We start from the raw sequence: 18,057 nt of genomic DNA on the forward strand, positions 1-18,057 counted from the left end.
GCACATTTTTGAGTATATAAACAAAATCAATAATTGAAATCAATAAAAAAAGTGATTCGCCGATTTAATCGAAAGGTGGGGATTCCATTCCTACAGCTGGCATATTAAATGTGATCTCCTTTTAATTTTTTTAAAAGTGGTCCATCTCCTCCCTCAAACTGTCTATAGTAAGACAAGTAACATGTATTAAGAAAGTTAATAAGGTCAATTTTGATTTCATTTTGACTTTAAATGTATGACAATGTGATGGTTGCCATGAAAGAACGGTCACCATGTAATCCTTCTGTCTGCCTTTGCATTTGACGTCACCATAACTCCCGACGGTGTCAATGGAGAAATCGTCTGATAGTTCGCTTTCTGAAATCATCAAGCGAATCTGAAAACAACAGACAGGAGAAGTTAGATAACTGATCAATAAAACAGCTGGATGTTCACTTGACATTCTTCCCAACCTTGTTGTTCTGCAGAAAGTTGCGTGGCTTGAAGGAGAAGAGGAGAGGCATGTCGTAATCCTTCGGGTGTTTGCGATGAATATCATCTGCCTTGTACTGTAACAGTCTGCCTGTCTTATTCACCATCCAGTAAGGCGAGTGAATGGCCACCACCACCTGACCCTCCTCCTTCTTAACATGGACCGCAATGTCTAACTCCGGCCTCGCATCCGGCTCCTCTTCTGACCCCAGCGAGTGGAACTTGATGAAGCTGATCTCTTCATGGTCGCTGCAGAGACTGTAATGGGACTCCCAGTCCTGCTGCAGGTATCCCAGAAGCCTCAGCTCCAGAGAGGAGAAATCCATGATGGCTGTGTGGATCTGGGAGGAGTGGCCCTCATTTAGTGAGGAACAGGGGAAATCTCCATTGCCCTGCAAAAACAAAACAGTTTTGTACAATATATTTGTATTGTGTTGTCGTGTTCCCAAATGCAAATTATAAGCGACTCAAACACAGAGAGAACTTGCAGAGAAGCATTTACTGTGAATCGAAACTGAAAATGAACACACTGTTGTGCTTTACTCTGAATCATGCAGTGCGTCAGAGTCATAGACTGTACAATAATATGGACGTAGTGTCCGTGACATCACCCGTAGGCTTCTAAAGAGCATTTTTGGGCAAAGAAATGGGAAAGAGGCGGATTAGCTGAGGTGACGTGACGCTAACAGACGGCAGACAAACGCTAGTAGTGACATCAGCGGCAATCCACCTGTCACTCAAGTGGCCACACCCTTAATTATGCAGAACTTTAAGGCTTAATATAATTTAAATGGATGAGTTATAAAAAAATTCACCCCCTTCACAGTCGTCATGAAGGGCAAAATTAGCTATATAGACCAAAACCACTTTTTGCACCAGGCTGTAAACATATTTTTTTCTGCTGTAAAGTTGGGCATTTTAACATGGGGGTTTATGGGATTGACTCTCTTTTGCAGCCGGTCTCTAGTGGCCAGTCGATGAACTGCAGTTTAAGTCACTTCCGCGTTGGATTCAAGAGAGAGACTGTAATGTTGCTGCTTGGTCGGAGTTTATATTTATATAATTTTATCACAAAGGTTGCGATTTGATGATCACACAAAGCCATATCACCTTCTCACAACAATGCATTGTCAAAATATAAAATTACCCGGCAACTGGCGAGTAACACCGTTTCAGTGCAGATTTTTAATGGCATTTGGCTCTTTGAACCCTGACTAACTGTCCCGCAGATCCGCAATCCGTGCATGAAGTAAATGTATTAGAAACCGTAACATTTTGCAGTTTATTTAGTAATTTTTTTAAGGCCATTTCGTAATTTCGGGAAAAGTTTGATTTTCCAGCTCACTCCGCTAGTGGTGAATGAGTTAGCTAAGGCGAACGATAGGATGCAAAGCCGATAGTTGTTGTCGTCTCCTCTTGTTGCACTAACGGAGGACCAAGTGAGGGAGGCAGAAAGGTTAGGAGTTGGTGCTGGGCAGCTCGGCGTGCACGATGATCACTGTACAGCATTTGCGGCAGATCCGAAACGACTGCAGCGGCGTATTGTTAATGATTACACCCAGCTTCGACAGTTGACTGAATACATCACTGTCCTTAGTGTCAAATATACATTTAGAATTGTTCCTTGAACTCTATAATTCTTAAATTCGATGAACAAAACATGCAGCTCTCGTTGACAGACATCTTAGGCTATGTTTACACGGAAACGATCTGAAGAGAAAACGCAAAAGTGGGGTTGCGTTATCACTTTTTATTCTGCGTTTAGACGAGCGTTATGGTTGGGAAATCCGCGTGCATATGGTGACGCAAAAGTGTGTGAAATTCGATGTAGTATGCACTCCAGGCGGCTAGGTGGCAACGTGAAGCACTGCCACACAACAACACCAATATCTTAGAATATTTTTTACAACTGCTGAAAAGACTCTTGTATGTTTTTCAGAGCTGCTAGGGCAACTTGAAGGTCCGACGTATGGAAATAATCTGACATGTTGGTTGTTATTTTCCTGTACTGCCGCATGCCTGTGACGTAAACGCGTACGCGACGAGAGCCACCGTGAGCAGATTTGTGTTTTTACCGTTTAGACGGGAACGCGACGGTGGAGCGTTTTTAAGATTTCCACTCTGGAGGGTGGTTTCACTTTTTTGCGTTTTTAAGCCCCCAAAACGCCGTTGCCGTGTAAACGAAAGGCACATCCGATAAAATATTTTTACGTTTTCACCCGGAATCGTTCTCGTGTAAACGGGGCCTTATTCTAAACATAATCCTCTGATCATTCGGACTTGTTTTTTGTATTGCTTAAAACAATACACAAGTAATAACAGAAAACATAATACAAAAACAAACAAAAAATAATAATAAAAAACAAAACAAAAATAAAACAGTAGGGGGATAATATAAAATAAACATTAACAAGTTAAGAGAATTACATGACACTGAAAAAAGGAAAATAATTACAAACAGATAATGTTTTTAAGGCTTTTTTGTTCTCAGACAACTGAATTGAAAATGGGTATTTTTAAAATTCTTTCACAAATATAAGAAAGAGAGGTTTAGCATTTAGATTTATGAATATGGAATTCGGACTTGTTGTTTCCAGCCGGTTTCGGCGCATGACATACGTCACGACCACACGTTAGCGATTGGCTATGGCAGATCCTGAGTGACTCTGGGCAGATCCAATAGTTTTGAACTTTAACAGAGAACCCGCCTACAAGGAAGTAAACGTTTCTCAATGGAGCGAGGCCAGACTCTCTGTACAAATGAAATGTCCGAGAGTCTGGTAGAACCAGGCTACTCCCCAACCACTTTTTTCTCTGATTTACACAATTCACGTGGGTCGTACATTTCAGGTCGGAAAATAAGCGAATCCGTTTAAATATGGGGGGGGCACACACCCCTGATAAATGCTAAAACAGGGAAAATTAGCATGCGCAATTAAAATATACAATATCAGCCAATTTCTATCCAATATCAACTGATCGATAAATTAAAATATCTCTTATATAGGCAAGAAAAACTATATGGAAGCGTTCCAGTGGGAATCTGTAATAAAAGCTAATATCTGTGACAGTATCTGTCTCAGTGGACCGCTACTATACGAGCTCTTGTACCTTCAGCCTGAAGGTGATGGGGTACGGCAGAAGGTTTCGGAGGAGAACCGTGGGCCACAGGTGCAGAACGATGGGCTTGTCGAACTCCTCCTCGGTGCTGTGGGACATCACAGCGTCTGGAAGAGCAACCATGTTGACCTTCAGCATCTGGGCGCCGTCTTCATGATGATGGCAGGTCTTCTTCAGACACTCTCCGGGCTTCTGAATCACCTCATTATAAGTGAAGATGTCTGAGCGCCCGTACTGATCCTGGCCTTCAGTTACAGGCTGCAGACTCAGCTCAGCTCTGAAAACAAGCAACACAAATTTGAAAATGGAAAGCTTATTGGTTTAAAGTGCCCCTATTGTGCCATTTTAAATGCTCCTAATTTTGTCTCCTACAAGAGGTTTAGTTTACATGCATCCAAGGTCAAAAACACTTTACTTTCTCATAATATACGTTGCAGCATCAGCTCTTTTCTCACAGTGTCTGAAACAGTAGGATTCAGTCTCTCTAAGCCCCTCCTTTCCGAGAGCCTGCTCTGCTCTGATTGGTCAGATGTTCGAGTATGTTGTGATTGGTCGAACGCTTACAGAGGCGTTTCGGAAACCAAATGCCAAACAACACGACACGAACCAAACTCTTCCAGTCTCAGCTACAACTACAGTGTTTGATGGAAGGGCAAAGCTATCATTATTTTCCTGTTTATCACTGTAAAGCTGCTTTGAAACAATATTATATAAAGTGCTATATAAATAAAGGTGACTTGACTTGCCATCATTCACAGGCAGCCAATGAACACCATAGACTGGCATTATGCAAATCTGTAATAAAGCTTCATAGGTTCATGCAGAAAGTAAGACAGGAATTACTGGCGACTCGTTTCAGGCGGTTCAGAATCAGTTTTTTTCTTTTGCAAGACAATAACTCCAGTTATCTGCACTTTACAGGCTGTTTACATTCACAAACAGCTATATTTCACACTACATGAAAGGTGATCTAAAAAAAAAAAAGCGTAATAAGAGTCATATATATAGGATGAAGGAATGATTCAGGCTCAAATTAATATCTACAGATTATATTCATATTTTAGCTTTTCATGGATATTTTCCTTCCTCTATTTGACCCCATGACATGCTAGTTTTTATCTGCGTCAAAATAGGAGAAAACTGGACATGGTTTGAAAAAGAACTTGAAAACACCTGGTCTTATTAATACATACAAACTCATTATACAGAGAAATTAATATTAAAATGTAAGTGGGAAAAAAAAAGAGAGTTGGGGTCACTGCTTTATTTAAAAAATTTTTTTTTAAAAACATAACTAAGTTCTGTTTAGGTAAATAATCCACATGTGACCGTGTTCATGATCAGACATAATGCTGTATAATGCACATATATATTTATTAAGAAGACTGAATAAGTGTGCATTCACTGGTTCACGTTTAGAGCATCAGAGGAGATGAAATATGTCCATAAATACTTGAAACATGCTCGCTGTGGTCTGGATATGAACTGTGAGTTTCTTGTCGTTATTAATGCTCACTGAGCCTCTTAATAGTGAACCATTTCTCTAAGACCGAAAACTTTGTTTTTACAAGTCACACACTTCACTATGAAACATATCACATATATCTGTATGATGAAATCCAGCCTTTGCGATTCGATAATCGCACTAGGCAATATCACGATTTCTGTTTAATGTTGGTTTATTGTGCAGCCCTAGACTCAACTGTTTGTGTGTGTGTGTGTGTGTGTGTGTGTGTGTGTGTGTGTGTGTGTGTGTGTGTGTGTGTGTGTGTGTCATTCATTAAAAAAAGACATTTAGCTGCAGCCAAGTGACTTTACGTGGCTCAACATTTGCTACTCTGCGACCCCCAGTCTGAAAAGCCCTGCTTTAAGGAGTCATATCTGCCACTGACCTGTAGGAGCCGAGCGGCACACAGAACTCTTCTGTAGGCAGAGAGATGCCCAGACACTCAGATCCTTCATAAACACGGATCGGCACCGAAAAGTGATTGATAATCTAAAAAAAAAAAAAAAAATCAAGAAAAAACAATGACATCATGACCAATACTATGGAAGGCATTTTCTGCCAATTTAAATAAATCAATTAAATGATAAAAATGAAAACTAAACCCAGATTAACCATTACATTTAAACGATACGCAAAATATGTGACAATTTTAAATTAAATTAAAGGATTTTATTTCAATTTTCACAGTGGCAATGCATCATCCCTGTCAATTGGTGATTTGACATTTCATTTTCACTACAATCTCGAGGCAAGACTGACAATATTAAAATGAAAAAGAAACTGCAAATACAGTTTTTACAAAGCTTTTTCATTAATGCTCATGCAATAATAGCGACACAATTAAAGTTTTTATTTTATTTCCTCTTATTTCACAGTTTTCGTTTTCATTTTCAGTCAACCTGTATGCAAAATATATGTTAATGAGTGGGTGGGGCTTATTCTGAGAGTGTCTGAGGGTGAAGGAGTGAGTACAAGTTATTGAAACTATGAAGTCGTGATCATATTGTATTCGAGACGAGTCATGATGGTGAAATCTGTGAGCCATGTCACTGTTATTCCGCGCTGATGAAAGCCGACTGTGTTGTCGCCTCTATGTCTGTTGAAAAAGCTGCACTAGCATGTGCGTTCTGCGCCTGTGTGTAAAGGAGATGTCTGTCTATTTTTGCAGATATATGCGTATATATTCGTCCTTCAAAAAGTGAAACCGACACTGCAAGCTGAAGATACACAAACCGTAAACAAAGCAGCGCGTGCTTACCGAATACAATATGATCACGACATTATAGTTTCAATAATTTGTACGCGCTCCGTCTCCACGCTCACTCCTTCACCCTCAGACACTCTTTGAATAGACCACACCCACTCATTAACATATAATTTGCATACAGGTTGACTTTGAAAGTGAAAACTGAAATAAAAGAGAAAATAAAATGAAAACTAAACTTTTGACACTATTTTTGCGTGAGCATTAATAAAAAGCTTTGTAAAAACTATTAGCAGTTTCTTTTTCACATTTGCCTTTTCATTTTAAATTTGGCAGTCTTGCCACGAGATTGTAGTGAAATTGCATTTTATTTTTCAATTTGACAGGCATGATGCTTTATCACCATGAAAATTTGAATTAAAATGAAATATTGGAAACTGTCACATATTGTGTGTGTAGGTTTCTATAATGAAATTGTTAATCTGGTTTAAGTTTTCCTTTTTATCAATTCATTGATTTATTTAAAATTAAAATTAAAATGCCTTTCATACAAAACCTGTCAATGATCAAATAAAATGCACATATTGAATATTGTAGCTAATTTGATTATGTTTACAGCTATTCATGAAAGTATGGCATTGAATTTTTTTCTCAAAATCAGTGCAGAAATTTGAAGAGGCGGGTTTGACGGGATTCATTTTTGGCGGGAAATGAGTATTAGAAGCATTTCAGATATTTCAGTATCAGAAAAATACTACATTGCACTTAGTTTATTATTTCAGATGCCTTTTAAAAAGACTACAACAAAAAAATTGTATATATATTATTTATTAAATTGAACCCGGCAAAGTGGCTAGTAGGAGTGACTGTTCACACCACTGCTGAAACACACACGCATTTGGTGGGTTGGTGGGTGTTAATGTCAAGCCCTGGGTGTCTACATATTGTGTGTGACTGATATGTGTGTTTTTTAAATAACACCCACCTGGAAAGGCGAGCGGATCTTGACATATTTGCTCCCCTCGACAGTGTAAATCTGACAGACAAAGAAGCGAGTGACACCTGAGTCACGGTGCATGACACTGTACATGCCCCGTCCCGTTTTGATCAGTGGAATCACGCTTGCGGTAGTGTGGCCAACCGGAGCTGGGGAAGAGGAAAAAGAAAAAGAATTTAAATTGTTTTTGTCTAGAAATTTTGCAGAATGCAACAACAAAACTTAAAGTCCCCCTGTGGAGAAAATCCAGCTTTTAAATGTTGTTTATGTCTATGTGGTGTTTTTAATATGCTTTAAGTCAAACCATGTGTAAGTTCATAAGTCGACAGCATTGCTGAGTATTTTCTGCTTAAAACTGCAGTGAACCAAAGACAGTCTCAAAAACACGGTTTGAAATCGCTGGTGTTTCTGACGTCACAAACGACCTTGTAACCAATCAGATCAACGTGTGATCGTCAACCAGTGGATCTCTGAGCTGAGTGGGTTACATTCAAGTTATTTTAAGGCATCTTTCAAGGAAAAAACGCTTAAATATGACATTTTGGTGATCAAAGATGAGTTTAAGGGATAGCATTATTGACTACAGGGGAACTTTAAGATGTTCATTAAATATTTAATCATTTTTTAAAAAACGATCTCTTTTAAAGGTGCATTGCGCAACTTTTCATGTTAAAAATACCTGTTTGTCTATCCTATACATGCTTAAAGAACTGCCTGATGGGCTGAATGAGCCCTTCTCTGCGCACTGAGATTGCCTCTATAATCCTGTACAGTAAAATATATAAGAGGGATTCGGGCTCGAATTTGAGACTGGGCGTGACGTCATGCGCGTTCACGCTCACCAGGCTATGTCTCGCAGGTTTGTGTATTCGCCGGCGCCGCCATTCTCCGCATCAGCGAAGACAACTCGTGCGTCAAAGGTAGAAGATGGATTCAAAGAGACCGGCTTATAGTCCATTCCAAACCCCAACGCAAACTCCACGTAAAGTAAAGAAAAGAAAAATTTTGTCTAGTGCCACCAAAAGGTCCAAATTGGAGTCAGACAGGCGTCGGAATAAGACGAGAGTCAACCTCGGGAAGGCATTCAACAAATGGAGAGATCTCCGGTCTGCTCTTGGTCTCAAACGGGATCCTCAGTTGGCTTTTTTCTTGATAAAACGGTAAGATATAGCCCAGTCTCTAATGTTTGATACGGCCAATCTATGTATGACAACAAATGACGATGCGTAAAATGTGTAATGCTTTAGCGTAAGCTAGATACATGTACAATCAGAATTGGTTTTACTACCATTGTTAGTGAACAGTTTCATAAACTAGGAATTGTGTTCGGAAGAACAGTACAACATGAAACATAAAACATATCCAATAAAAGATGCGTGTGGTCCATGAGCGTCTGGTTGCAGTTTCGCTTGTCGCCAGAGGGGGCATAGTTCTGCAAAAACTCAGAGACTTGCGTTTTGCACCTTTAATTATTTATTTGAGAAATTATAATTTGGAATATTTTCAAATTCAGATGAACAGAAATTTCAACAGAGATTAATGTGGTTTTAGTTATTTATTTAATTTATATTTAAAAAAAAAGTTATTTGCCACTTGTCAGTGTGACAATGGATGCCTATATCCAATCGATGGTTCTATTAGAAGCTTTAACATCCATGGAACCTTTCCACTGCACAAAAGATTCTTTAAAATTATTTAAATGTTCTTTACACTAAGAAAATAATTGTTATTTTTAGAACTGTTGACTGAACGGTTCTTAGTGGAACCCAAAATGGTTCTTCTATAGCATTGCCGCAAAAAAAACCCTTTAGAAACCTTTATTTGTTTAGAGTGTTGTAGCCTGTTGCAGTTAATGAGTGTTGTAATTTGAGAGCCTAGTTGTTACCAAGTCAAATTCCTGGTTTGTCTCTGCAAACATGGCCAATAAAGCTGATTCTGAGTGTACTAGTGATTTAGTGATATATATATTCAGAAAGGTCACAGGTTGTAACGCAGTCTTACTGGGCTGGATGTAGTTTTTGGCGCTGAGGCTGGTCATGGCTGAGAACTGATCACTGGACTCAGCGCTGAGTGTGTAGTGCATATTTAGGCTCTCTCCATCCTGGAGCTCCACCACACGATTTATAGACTCTTTGCCGATGGGTCGAAACACTTCGCTGTGCAGCACCGACACCGCCAAACCCAAGTGATTCTTCACCACAAACGGAGCCTGGTCCGTCTGAAAGCACTCAGCGGTCTGTTTAGCAGCCTCTGCAAATGCCTGGAAAACCAAACAGAAGAAACCACTCATCTATAAACTCATGTATTTTACCTGTACCAGAAAGACGTCTCTTTTCAACCATCTTAAGATTAGTTCACTTCAGAATACAATTTTCTGATAGTTTACTCACTTCCTCCACGTCATCCAAGATGTTCATGTCTTTCTTTCTTCAGTAGAAAAGAAATGAAGGATTTTCAGGAAAACATTCCAGGATTTTTCTCCATATAATGGACTTCAATGGGGTCCAACGGTTTCAATGCAGCTTCTAATGGCTATACAGGATCCCTGCCGAGGAATAAGGGTCTTATCTTGCCAAACCAGCGGTCATTTACTAATAAAAATAAACATTTATATACTTTTTAACCACAAATGCTCATCTTGCACTAGCTGTGATGCGCCACACATTACGTAATCACGTTGAAAGGTCACGCATGACACAGGAGGGAGTACCGACCTAGTGTTTACAAAGGGAACGTGCAAAGACTAAGTCATTAGTTTACTAAGTCACATTTACAAAAAAAAAAACACAACAATGTCGGACGATGTTAAAGTTGGAGGAGAAAATGAGAGTTTTTCGCCCTACTCTACATTTCTGAACCGGAACACGCGTGACCTTTCAACGTGATTACGTAATGCGTGGCGCATCACAGCTAGTGCAAGACGAGCATTTGTGGTTAAAAAGTATATAAATGTTTATTTTGTTAGAAAATGGCCGCTGGTTTGGCTAGATGAGACTCTTATTCCTCGGCTGGGATCGTGTCGAGACTTTGAAGCTGCACTGAAACTGTCATTTGGACCCCATTGAAGTCACTATATGGAGAAACATCCTGGAACGTTTTCCTCAAAAACCTTCATTTCTTTCCGACTGAAGACAGAAAGACATGAACATCTTGGATGACGTGGAGGAGAGTAAACTATCAGGAAATTTGAATTCTGAAGTGAACTAATCCTTTAACACACTGGAATCATCTCGGCCTCGTACCGTTCCTAGATTACTGAGCATGTGAAGGCCACACTTGGTGAGGGTGACGTTAAGCTGGTCTTTACTCGTGAAGCTGATGACCGTTTTATAATCAGGCACACTGCCGTCCACCTCATCAGATACCCCAGAAAATGTGACTGGTTTCTTCTTCATCTGTAGAGATAATATTATGAATCATATGAACTCATGAACAGTTCTTTTAGCAACAGATTAGGCCTGAAATGAAAGGTAACCTTCAGTAAAAGAGTCCATGGTCTAAAGCCATCTTTTTCCTCATCGTCCAGCGGCTCCAACAGCGGTTCCCACAAACCCATCATCTCATTATAATAATTCACCTACAGGAAACAAACAACTTGTTATAGGACACTAAAATCTTCAAAAAAATGGTTTCAAATCATTTATCCAGCATACTTTATATATTGTAGAAAATAGATAGCAGTGCCACAAAACAATGACAATAAACTTGTTCATTTTCTTCATGTCTGTTCACATTTCACTGTTTTTTCAGCGTCTCACGCCATGAGAGTCATGATAAGATGGTGTGCAAGTTAAAAGTGTGCAAATTGCAAAACTAGCAAAGCAGTTCGAACGGTTCTGCCACTAGTTGACACTGGGACTCTTGCTGACAGTGAGATGAAAATTCCTCTGAAAACGGACATCTTGCGGACATCTAAGATGTTGAGTTGAGATATTACAAGCAAGTGGGAGTATTTTCTGATTATTCTGCACGGTTTCTAACAACACAAATGACATGAATAGAGTATAAGGGTCATTGCTGGGGTTGCTGGGATTCATGAAAAAAGAAAAAAAATCTAATCAGAATCTAATTTACTCTTCATTAGATTTACGCTTCACTCTGAAACATGGAAAAGCATCTGCCAAATGCATACATTTAAATCTACACTGCAATGAACACTGATCTAGGGCAAACTAACTGAGATTTTCCTGATAAAAATGCAATTGCGATTTAAAAAAACATATCAGGTTTGCTGTACTTGTCTGTAGGGCCGCACAATTTGACCAACATTTTGGGCCCTATTTTAACGATCTGAAACGCAAGTGTCAGAGCGCAAAGCGCAAGTAACTTTGTGGGCGGATCCCGGCGCTGTTGCTATTTTCCCGGCGGGATAAATGCCTCTTGCGCCTGGCGCAAATCTAAAAGGGGTTGGTCTGAAGTAGCTTCATTATTCATAGGTGTGGTTTGGGCATAACGTGAAATAAACCAATCAGAGCGTCATCTCACATTCCCTTTAAGAGCAGGCGCGCATGTTCTAAAGCAGATTCCTATTATAACGGCGGATTTACCAGGCGCGCGCCAGGAGCGGTTCACAGCCGAGGAGAGCAACGTTCTCGTCAGGACCGTGAAACACAGAGAAGTGACATTGGGGATGGAGAAACCCACCCAAATTAACTTCTGTTAAACAGGCGTATGATAATTTGGGTAAATGTGTAAGCTACATGTATGCTTTTATAATAAATTGTCTATCTATCTATCTATCTATCTATCTATCTATCTATCTATCTATCTATCTATCTATCTATCTATCTATCTATCGTAATAATGTATGATTTGCAAAAATGAAAACTGCTGCTTAGATGAGAGAATCAAAGTGTATGCGCGTTGTGCACACGCTACATTGATTATGGCCAAGCATGCGCCCTTAAAATAGCATTATGAACAACGCGCCACTGACTTTAGACTAGGTTTTTTCTGGTCAGTGGCGCAATTGTTTTATAGAACAGCAAAATAGCATGAGGGAAAGTTTGCGCCGGAACACGCCTCCTCTTTGCGCTGAACCGCCCCGGGGAGCGCAAGTGTATTTCTTAGTAAACCGACGTGCGTTTGTGGAGGGAAAAGCCCGCTTTGCGCGGGTGCAAAATAGGAATGATACATGCGTCAGTGTACTAAGTCATTTGCGCCGAGTGCAAGATAGGGCCCTTTATGATTATATCTTTCAATATGGCTATAAAATAATAACTATTATAAATAAAAATATAAAAATTACAACAAAATAAAAAAACAGTACTATTACTACAGTACTACAATAACAGTACTATTACTACTGAAATAGTACTATTGTAATACAAAAAAATGTGTATTTAAGAAAAATAATACTATAATAATTTTATTTTATATCTTATAGTACAAGTGTAAAATTATAATACTAATATTAATGGCTCTCAATTTCTTCATTTCAAATGTTAAACCATAAAAAAACTGCCTGGAGCCCTTGAAGTGTCTCTTTTGTTGGTAATGGCTTCTCATTACAAGTGGTTGGCGTATGTCGCGTTTCGAAATGAACTTTATAAGTGACCCAAACTTATATGAGAAGCAGCATTTACTGACAAATGAGCCACTGAAAAGCTGAAAACACCGGCAGATCATAAGCCATATCGCGATTTCGGTTTTATTTTCGATTAATCGTGCAGCCCTACTTTAGGGGCTTTCGCACCGAAATAACCTTTTCATAGTTCCTAGAACTATTGGCGGGAGTTCCCGGATTTTGGCGTGTTCGCACCGCAGGAACTAGGAACGATTTTAGTTCTAGGAACTCTTTTTGGAGGAACTAATTTACTCCAACTTCAGAGTCGGTCTAAACCAGCGCTATAGGAACTATCCGTGACGTTAGTGTTCTCGGGAAAACACCCTGGTGGCTAGATCCTATAACTAATAGGGGTGTAACAGTTCACAAAATTCACGGTTCGGTACATTTTCGATACAGCAAAAAGAAAGAAATGCCAGAGAAATTTCCTATTTATTAAAAGAAAAAATATTTTTAAATAAGTTTGAGTTCTCCTACATCTTGAAACGTTCAGGTTTTTAAATGGGGTTAATCTTTGAAGGATGAACAAATAATGTTTTGGTCATCACATTAAAAATAATATTTATATATATAATATTTGGATAATATTTGAGTTTTGAAGTGCTGGAAATAGATGTGTGAAGTACTTGAAAGCATTTCACTATTCCAGCCAAACTTCCATGGTTACAGTTAGTGTTACTATATTAAATCCATGGTGAATGTTGCTGATCTGTGGATTTAAAGCCTATAACTAGTTCATTCACGGCACAATGTTTCTCCAGGTTTCCACGTCAGCGCTGTTTGATCTAATAGAGATCTACGGTTAATAACGGAGAAATGTGAATGCTTAGATCTCACAGCGATGTTATTACTTCAGTGGCGAATTCAAATGTTTTCTTTACTGGATCTTAGCGCTGTGTAGTAACAGTGTCGCTTGATCAAGATCGGCTCGCGCTGCACAGATGTTGCCCGAACTGATAAACGGTCCGTGAAGCACAATATAATGAGTAGCGCAGTTTCGTTCCACTTTCATTACGTTTGCCATCTGATGTTGCGCAACGTTGTGGTGATCGCGCCAGCGCGGATTTTGTCGGCAGGAAAAATCGTCCAAGGAATCGTTCGGTTTGTATGCGTACCGAACCGGAAGCCTCGTACCGAAACGGTTCAATACGGATACATGTACCGTTACACCCCTAATAACTAAGTTCCTAGAACTACCCGGTACGAAAGCCCCTATAGTACTACAACACCCACTGACCTCCAAGTCCAGATGACAGTGCAGGTTAATGAGAGTACTCCAGTTATTTCGATTAATCGTGCAGCCCTAGCTGGGAGTACTCAAATATGCCACTCATGCCATTCCTATTAGCATCTATGAATAAGCAACTGCCGAATGCATAAATTTCTTCGCGTTCCCAAATGAACATAATAAGTGACCCAAACTCATATGAGAAGCAGCATATACTGAGAAACGAGCCACTTTAAAACGCTGATCATATCGCAATTTCGGTTTTATTTCCGATTAATCGCGCAGCCCATATAGCACTACAACACCCTCTGACCTCCAAGTCCAGATGGCAGTGCAGGTTAATGAGAGTACTCCAGTTCTTCACGTCTCCCTGGAACGAGGCTTTGGCCAGGAGCATGGGCACGGTGCGATGGCCCACGCCGGCCTCCAGCGTCAGGCAGATGGAGTGGATGTTCATCTTCAGAGACTCTCCATGAGGAACGAGAGGAATGAAGGAGTGAGCGACCTCCTCTCCTCCTTCCTCCAGGAACCAGAGCTTCAGGTCTCGCAGGGTTCGACGTTCCCACAGGTCCTGTGGCACGGGGCTCTCCAGCTCCTCGGGGGTCTCGGCTGCAGGGCTCAGCGCCGACTGAATGGTGATGACCGTGTTTATGATGATGGGAGACACCTTTGGGAACAGGAAGACAGTAGAAATTGGTTCCGGTATCAGACAGGGAACTAAAAGGTTCATATTTCACACTTTCATTTTCATAGTCTGACGATAATGTTGCAACAAAAACTGCAAACGTAAGTTTGTTTTTCAGGTTATCTGCAGGGATTTAAAAAAAATCCAATGTAAGGCTTTTTAAGACCTGCACAAATAAAATTTGTAATGTATGTCCATTCAGTACAAACCCATAACATTTTAAAATAAATCATGCATCTCAGATTCTTTTACAGGGCTCAACCGTGTGAGCATTTCACTTACATTAACGACTAAAAAAATAGATGTGTGTGAACCGTAAATTCATTGAATTTGATTAAATTAACGTTTTTTTCTTATTTAAAAGTCATACATCTTCTTAAAGTCTTAAAGTCCCCCTGTGGTGAAAATCCAGCTTTTAAATGTTGTTTATATGTCCATGTGATGTTTTTAATATGCTTTTAAGTTTGAAATCGCTGGTGTTTCTGACGTCACAAACGACCTTGTAACCAATCAGATCAACGTGTGATCGTCAACCAGTGGATCTCTGAGCTGAGTGAGTGAGTGGAGGCGGGGCTCATTTGCATATTCATAGAACCGCACATACTAAATGAGGCAAGGGTGTCGAGTTACATTCAAGATATTTTAAGGCATGAAAATGAAAAAACGTTCAAGGAAAAAACGTTTAAATCTGTAATTTCGGTGATCAAAGATGAGTTTTAAGGGATAAAATTATTGACTACGGGGGACTTTAATTATCATTTTAAGAGGTCTTAAATTTGAGGCCAACAATTGTGATACGGCTTAATGCGATGATTTTTATGAGCACTGCATGTTTAAAGTGAAAATGTGGCGCTGTTTTGCAAAGAATTCCTCGCATTTATGTGAAACGATTGCTTATGAATTACTGTTGATGAATTATTAGTGTTTACTTTAGGGTGTTTGTATAGCAATATGATTTAGTTGGTTGTAAGAGTGGATATTCTATCTCACTTATTTATTTGAATGAGCAGCCAGAAGTAATAAAGACTTTAAGAAATGAACAGCAAATACCCCAAGCACTTCAGTTCAGTTTTTTTCAGAAGCTTCAGGGTTAATATGTCAAAATGCGAGCGATTGGCCATTCATGATCATCCTAATTTAACATTATACAATATCCCAGTTAAAAATGAAGTTAAATATTTAGGTATCTGGTTATCTAAGATTAGTGATAATTTAGAAGATTTCAATATTGATAAAACTTTGGAAAATTGCAAATGAATAATGAATTCTTGGCTGCGGAGAGAGACATAACGATTTTTGGAAGAATTTTATTGATGAAAGTAGAGGATCTTTCTAGATTCATCTATCCATGTTTCTCTCTAGCAGTTTCTGCAAAAAAGATAAAGGCAATTAACAAATTAAACTTTGATTTTATATGGAAAATGAAGAGTCATTATATACGTGAAAAGTGATTAAAGATTATGAAGAAGGTGGTCTTAAACCGATTGACTTTGATATTATGAATGGGGTCATTAAACTTAGATGGCTACAGTCTTTCATTAACGACAAGTCCTCTTTCTGGTTTGAGATTCCTACTACCGTATTCAAGAAATGTGGTGGCATAAGTTTTCTGCTGCAATGTGACTTTGAACTTTCTGTAAAACGTTCTGCTTTCCATCAACAAGTATTATTATACTGGAAATTGATGTATAACCGCGAACAGGAAATCTTTGTTTATTGATGAGTGGTGGCAGAAAGGCATATGGTCACTAACACATGTAATGGACATTGTTGGAAATATACTGAGCCATAATGATTTTTGTGGTAAATACAATCTAAGCTGCTCCTCTAAAATGCATGAAAAAATGATCAAGAATATTCCATTACCGATGATAATTATATTAGTAAGTGAACATTTGAAATATTCGATGATAATACCTAAACTTTCAATGATAATACCTAGACTTATTATAGAAAATGTCAGCTTTGGTGATAGAAAATGTTCTAACACATTTTTGAGAGACTGATGATTAGTACATCAATGTTTCCCAGGACAGGTACTGAGAAATTATATATTTCGTCATTATGAGAAGAAAGAAGTGTGCAAAATTAGGACTAAATTTCATTAATTTCCTGTTAATCCTAAATGTAGAGGATATATTGGCATAAATGTGCGGTATTTTTTGCAAACTGCACTAGAACCGCGAGCCTGCAGAATGTGCAACAACACCACGTTTTTACAATAAAACTCACATTTTGAAGTTTAATATTGTCTAATGGTTTAATTTTCATTTTAAGCCATTATCGTGGTTACTGCTCTTCAGTCCCAAAATGTAAACCTCTTAAGACTTTTGTTATACCATTTAAGATATTTAAGACTTTTTATGTCCTTAAATTTGATAACTGACCCTCATAATTAAACGGGCTGTTTTGCAACTGGAGCTTTAAGTTATTAATGACTTCTAAATGGGAGCTGATCACCATTTAAAGCTAAATCACCTTGAGTGTAAGGGAGCTGATGGACAGCTCGATGGACTGAGGCTGAGAAGGCGATTGGCTGCTCTGGAAGAACACCTGACACGGTTGGAGCACCGTCGTCACGTTGTTCTCGCGCTTCTCTCGAACAAAGGGACACGCCTCCACCTTCAGATCCGAAACGGCGGCCGTCATTGACTGACCGCTGGGCTCGCTCTTCATCACCAGCTCACACTGCGTCGTCATTACCAGCGCCGGCGCTTCAGCACGCGTGAGGTCGGCCACAAAAACGATCTCAGGATTCCTCACCACAACGTTAATCTCAGTTTTGGCGACCACTGGTGGAGCAGGAACCGCTAGCAAAAGAAATAGCCAGTGTTATTTTAGTGTTCTTCTTCTTACACTCCTGAGTCTACGGTAGCCCATAGAACTGTATGGAAAAGAGTTGTGAAATTTGACACACTGATAGAGGACAGTCTGAACTTTAACCAAAGCAATTTTGGAGACTCCAATTCAATCCCTCTAGCGCCACCAACTGTTTAAATTTGCACTATGCTAATAACTTTTATACCGCAAGGGCTAGAAACAAAATTCTTTCCTCTGATTCCTCGGCTCAAGACAAATCGATTGCAACCTATGATGTCATTTCCGTCATGAAAATTTCGACGCCATTTTTAATTTGATAACCATATCCGCCATTTTGAATTTTGTCATAAAACGCTATATTTTGCCCTTACTCAAAAACCTTCGAGCAAGCATCACTTTGTGGTCAAGAATTATAATGCAAAAAAAAAAATGCTAATAGCTTTTGATTCATTTTGTCTA

At 39.2% G+C, this 18,057-nt stretch overlaps 1 protein-coding gene across 2 annotated transcripts in view; it reads right to left on the bottom strand.

Moving 5' to 3' along the window:
- vps13a (vacuolar protein sorting 13 homolog A) overlaps window positions 1-18,057 on the bottom strand; it is a 122,052-nt gene that overhangs the window by 41,924 nt on the left and 62,071 nt on the right. For both annotated transcript variants that reach the window (XM_056246900.1, XM_056246901.1), the window contains exons 39-48: window positions 17,257-17,588; window positions 14,407-14,760; window positions 10,775-10,876; window positions 10,542-10,694; window positions 9,301-9,559; window positions 7,288-7,448; window positions 5,484-5,587; window positions 3,583-3,868; window positions 453-863; window positions 272-376 (exon numbers count right to left, since the gene is read on the bottom strand). In XM_056246900.1, coding sequence (XP_056102875.1) covers window positions 272-376; window positions 453-863; window positions 3,583-3,868; window positions 5,484-5,587; window positions 7,288-7,448; window positions 9,301-9,559; window positions 10,542-10,694; window positions 10,775-10,876; window positions 14,407-14,760; window positions 17,257-17,588 — 2,267 coding nt within the window. The remainder of the gene's footprint in view (window positions 1-271; window positions 377-452; window positions 864-3,582; window positions 3,869-5,483; window positions 5,588-7,287; window positions 7,449-9,300; window positions 9,560-10,541; window positions 10,695-10,774; window positions 10,877-14,406; window positions 14,761-17,256; window positions 17,589-18,057) is intronic.

The sequence above is a fragment of the Rhinichthys klamathensis genome, unplaced genomic scaffold (assembly GCF_029890125.1).
Source record: "Rhinichthys klamathensis goyatoka isolate OS25496 unplaced genomic scaffold, OSU_Roscu_1.1 h1tg000040l_1, whole genome shotgun sequence".
Taxonomy (NCBI): Eukaryota; Metazoa; Chordata; class Actinopteri; order Cypriniformes; family Leuciscidae; genus Rhinichthys; species Rhinichthys klamathensis.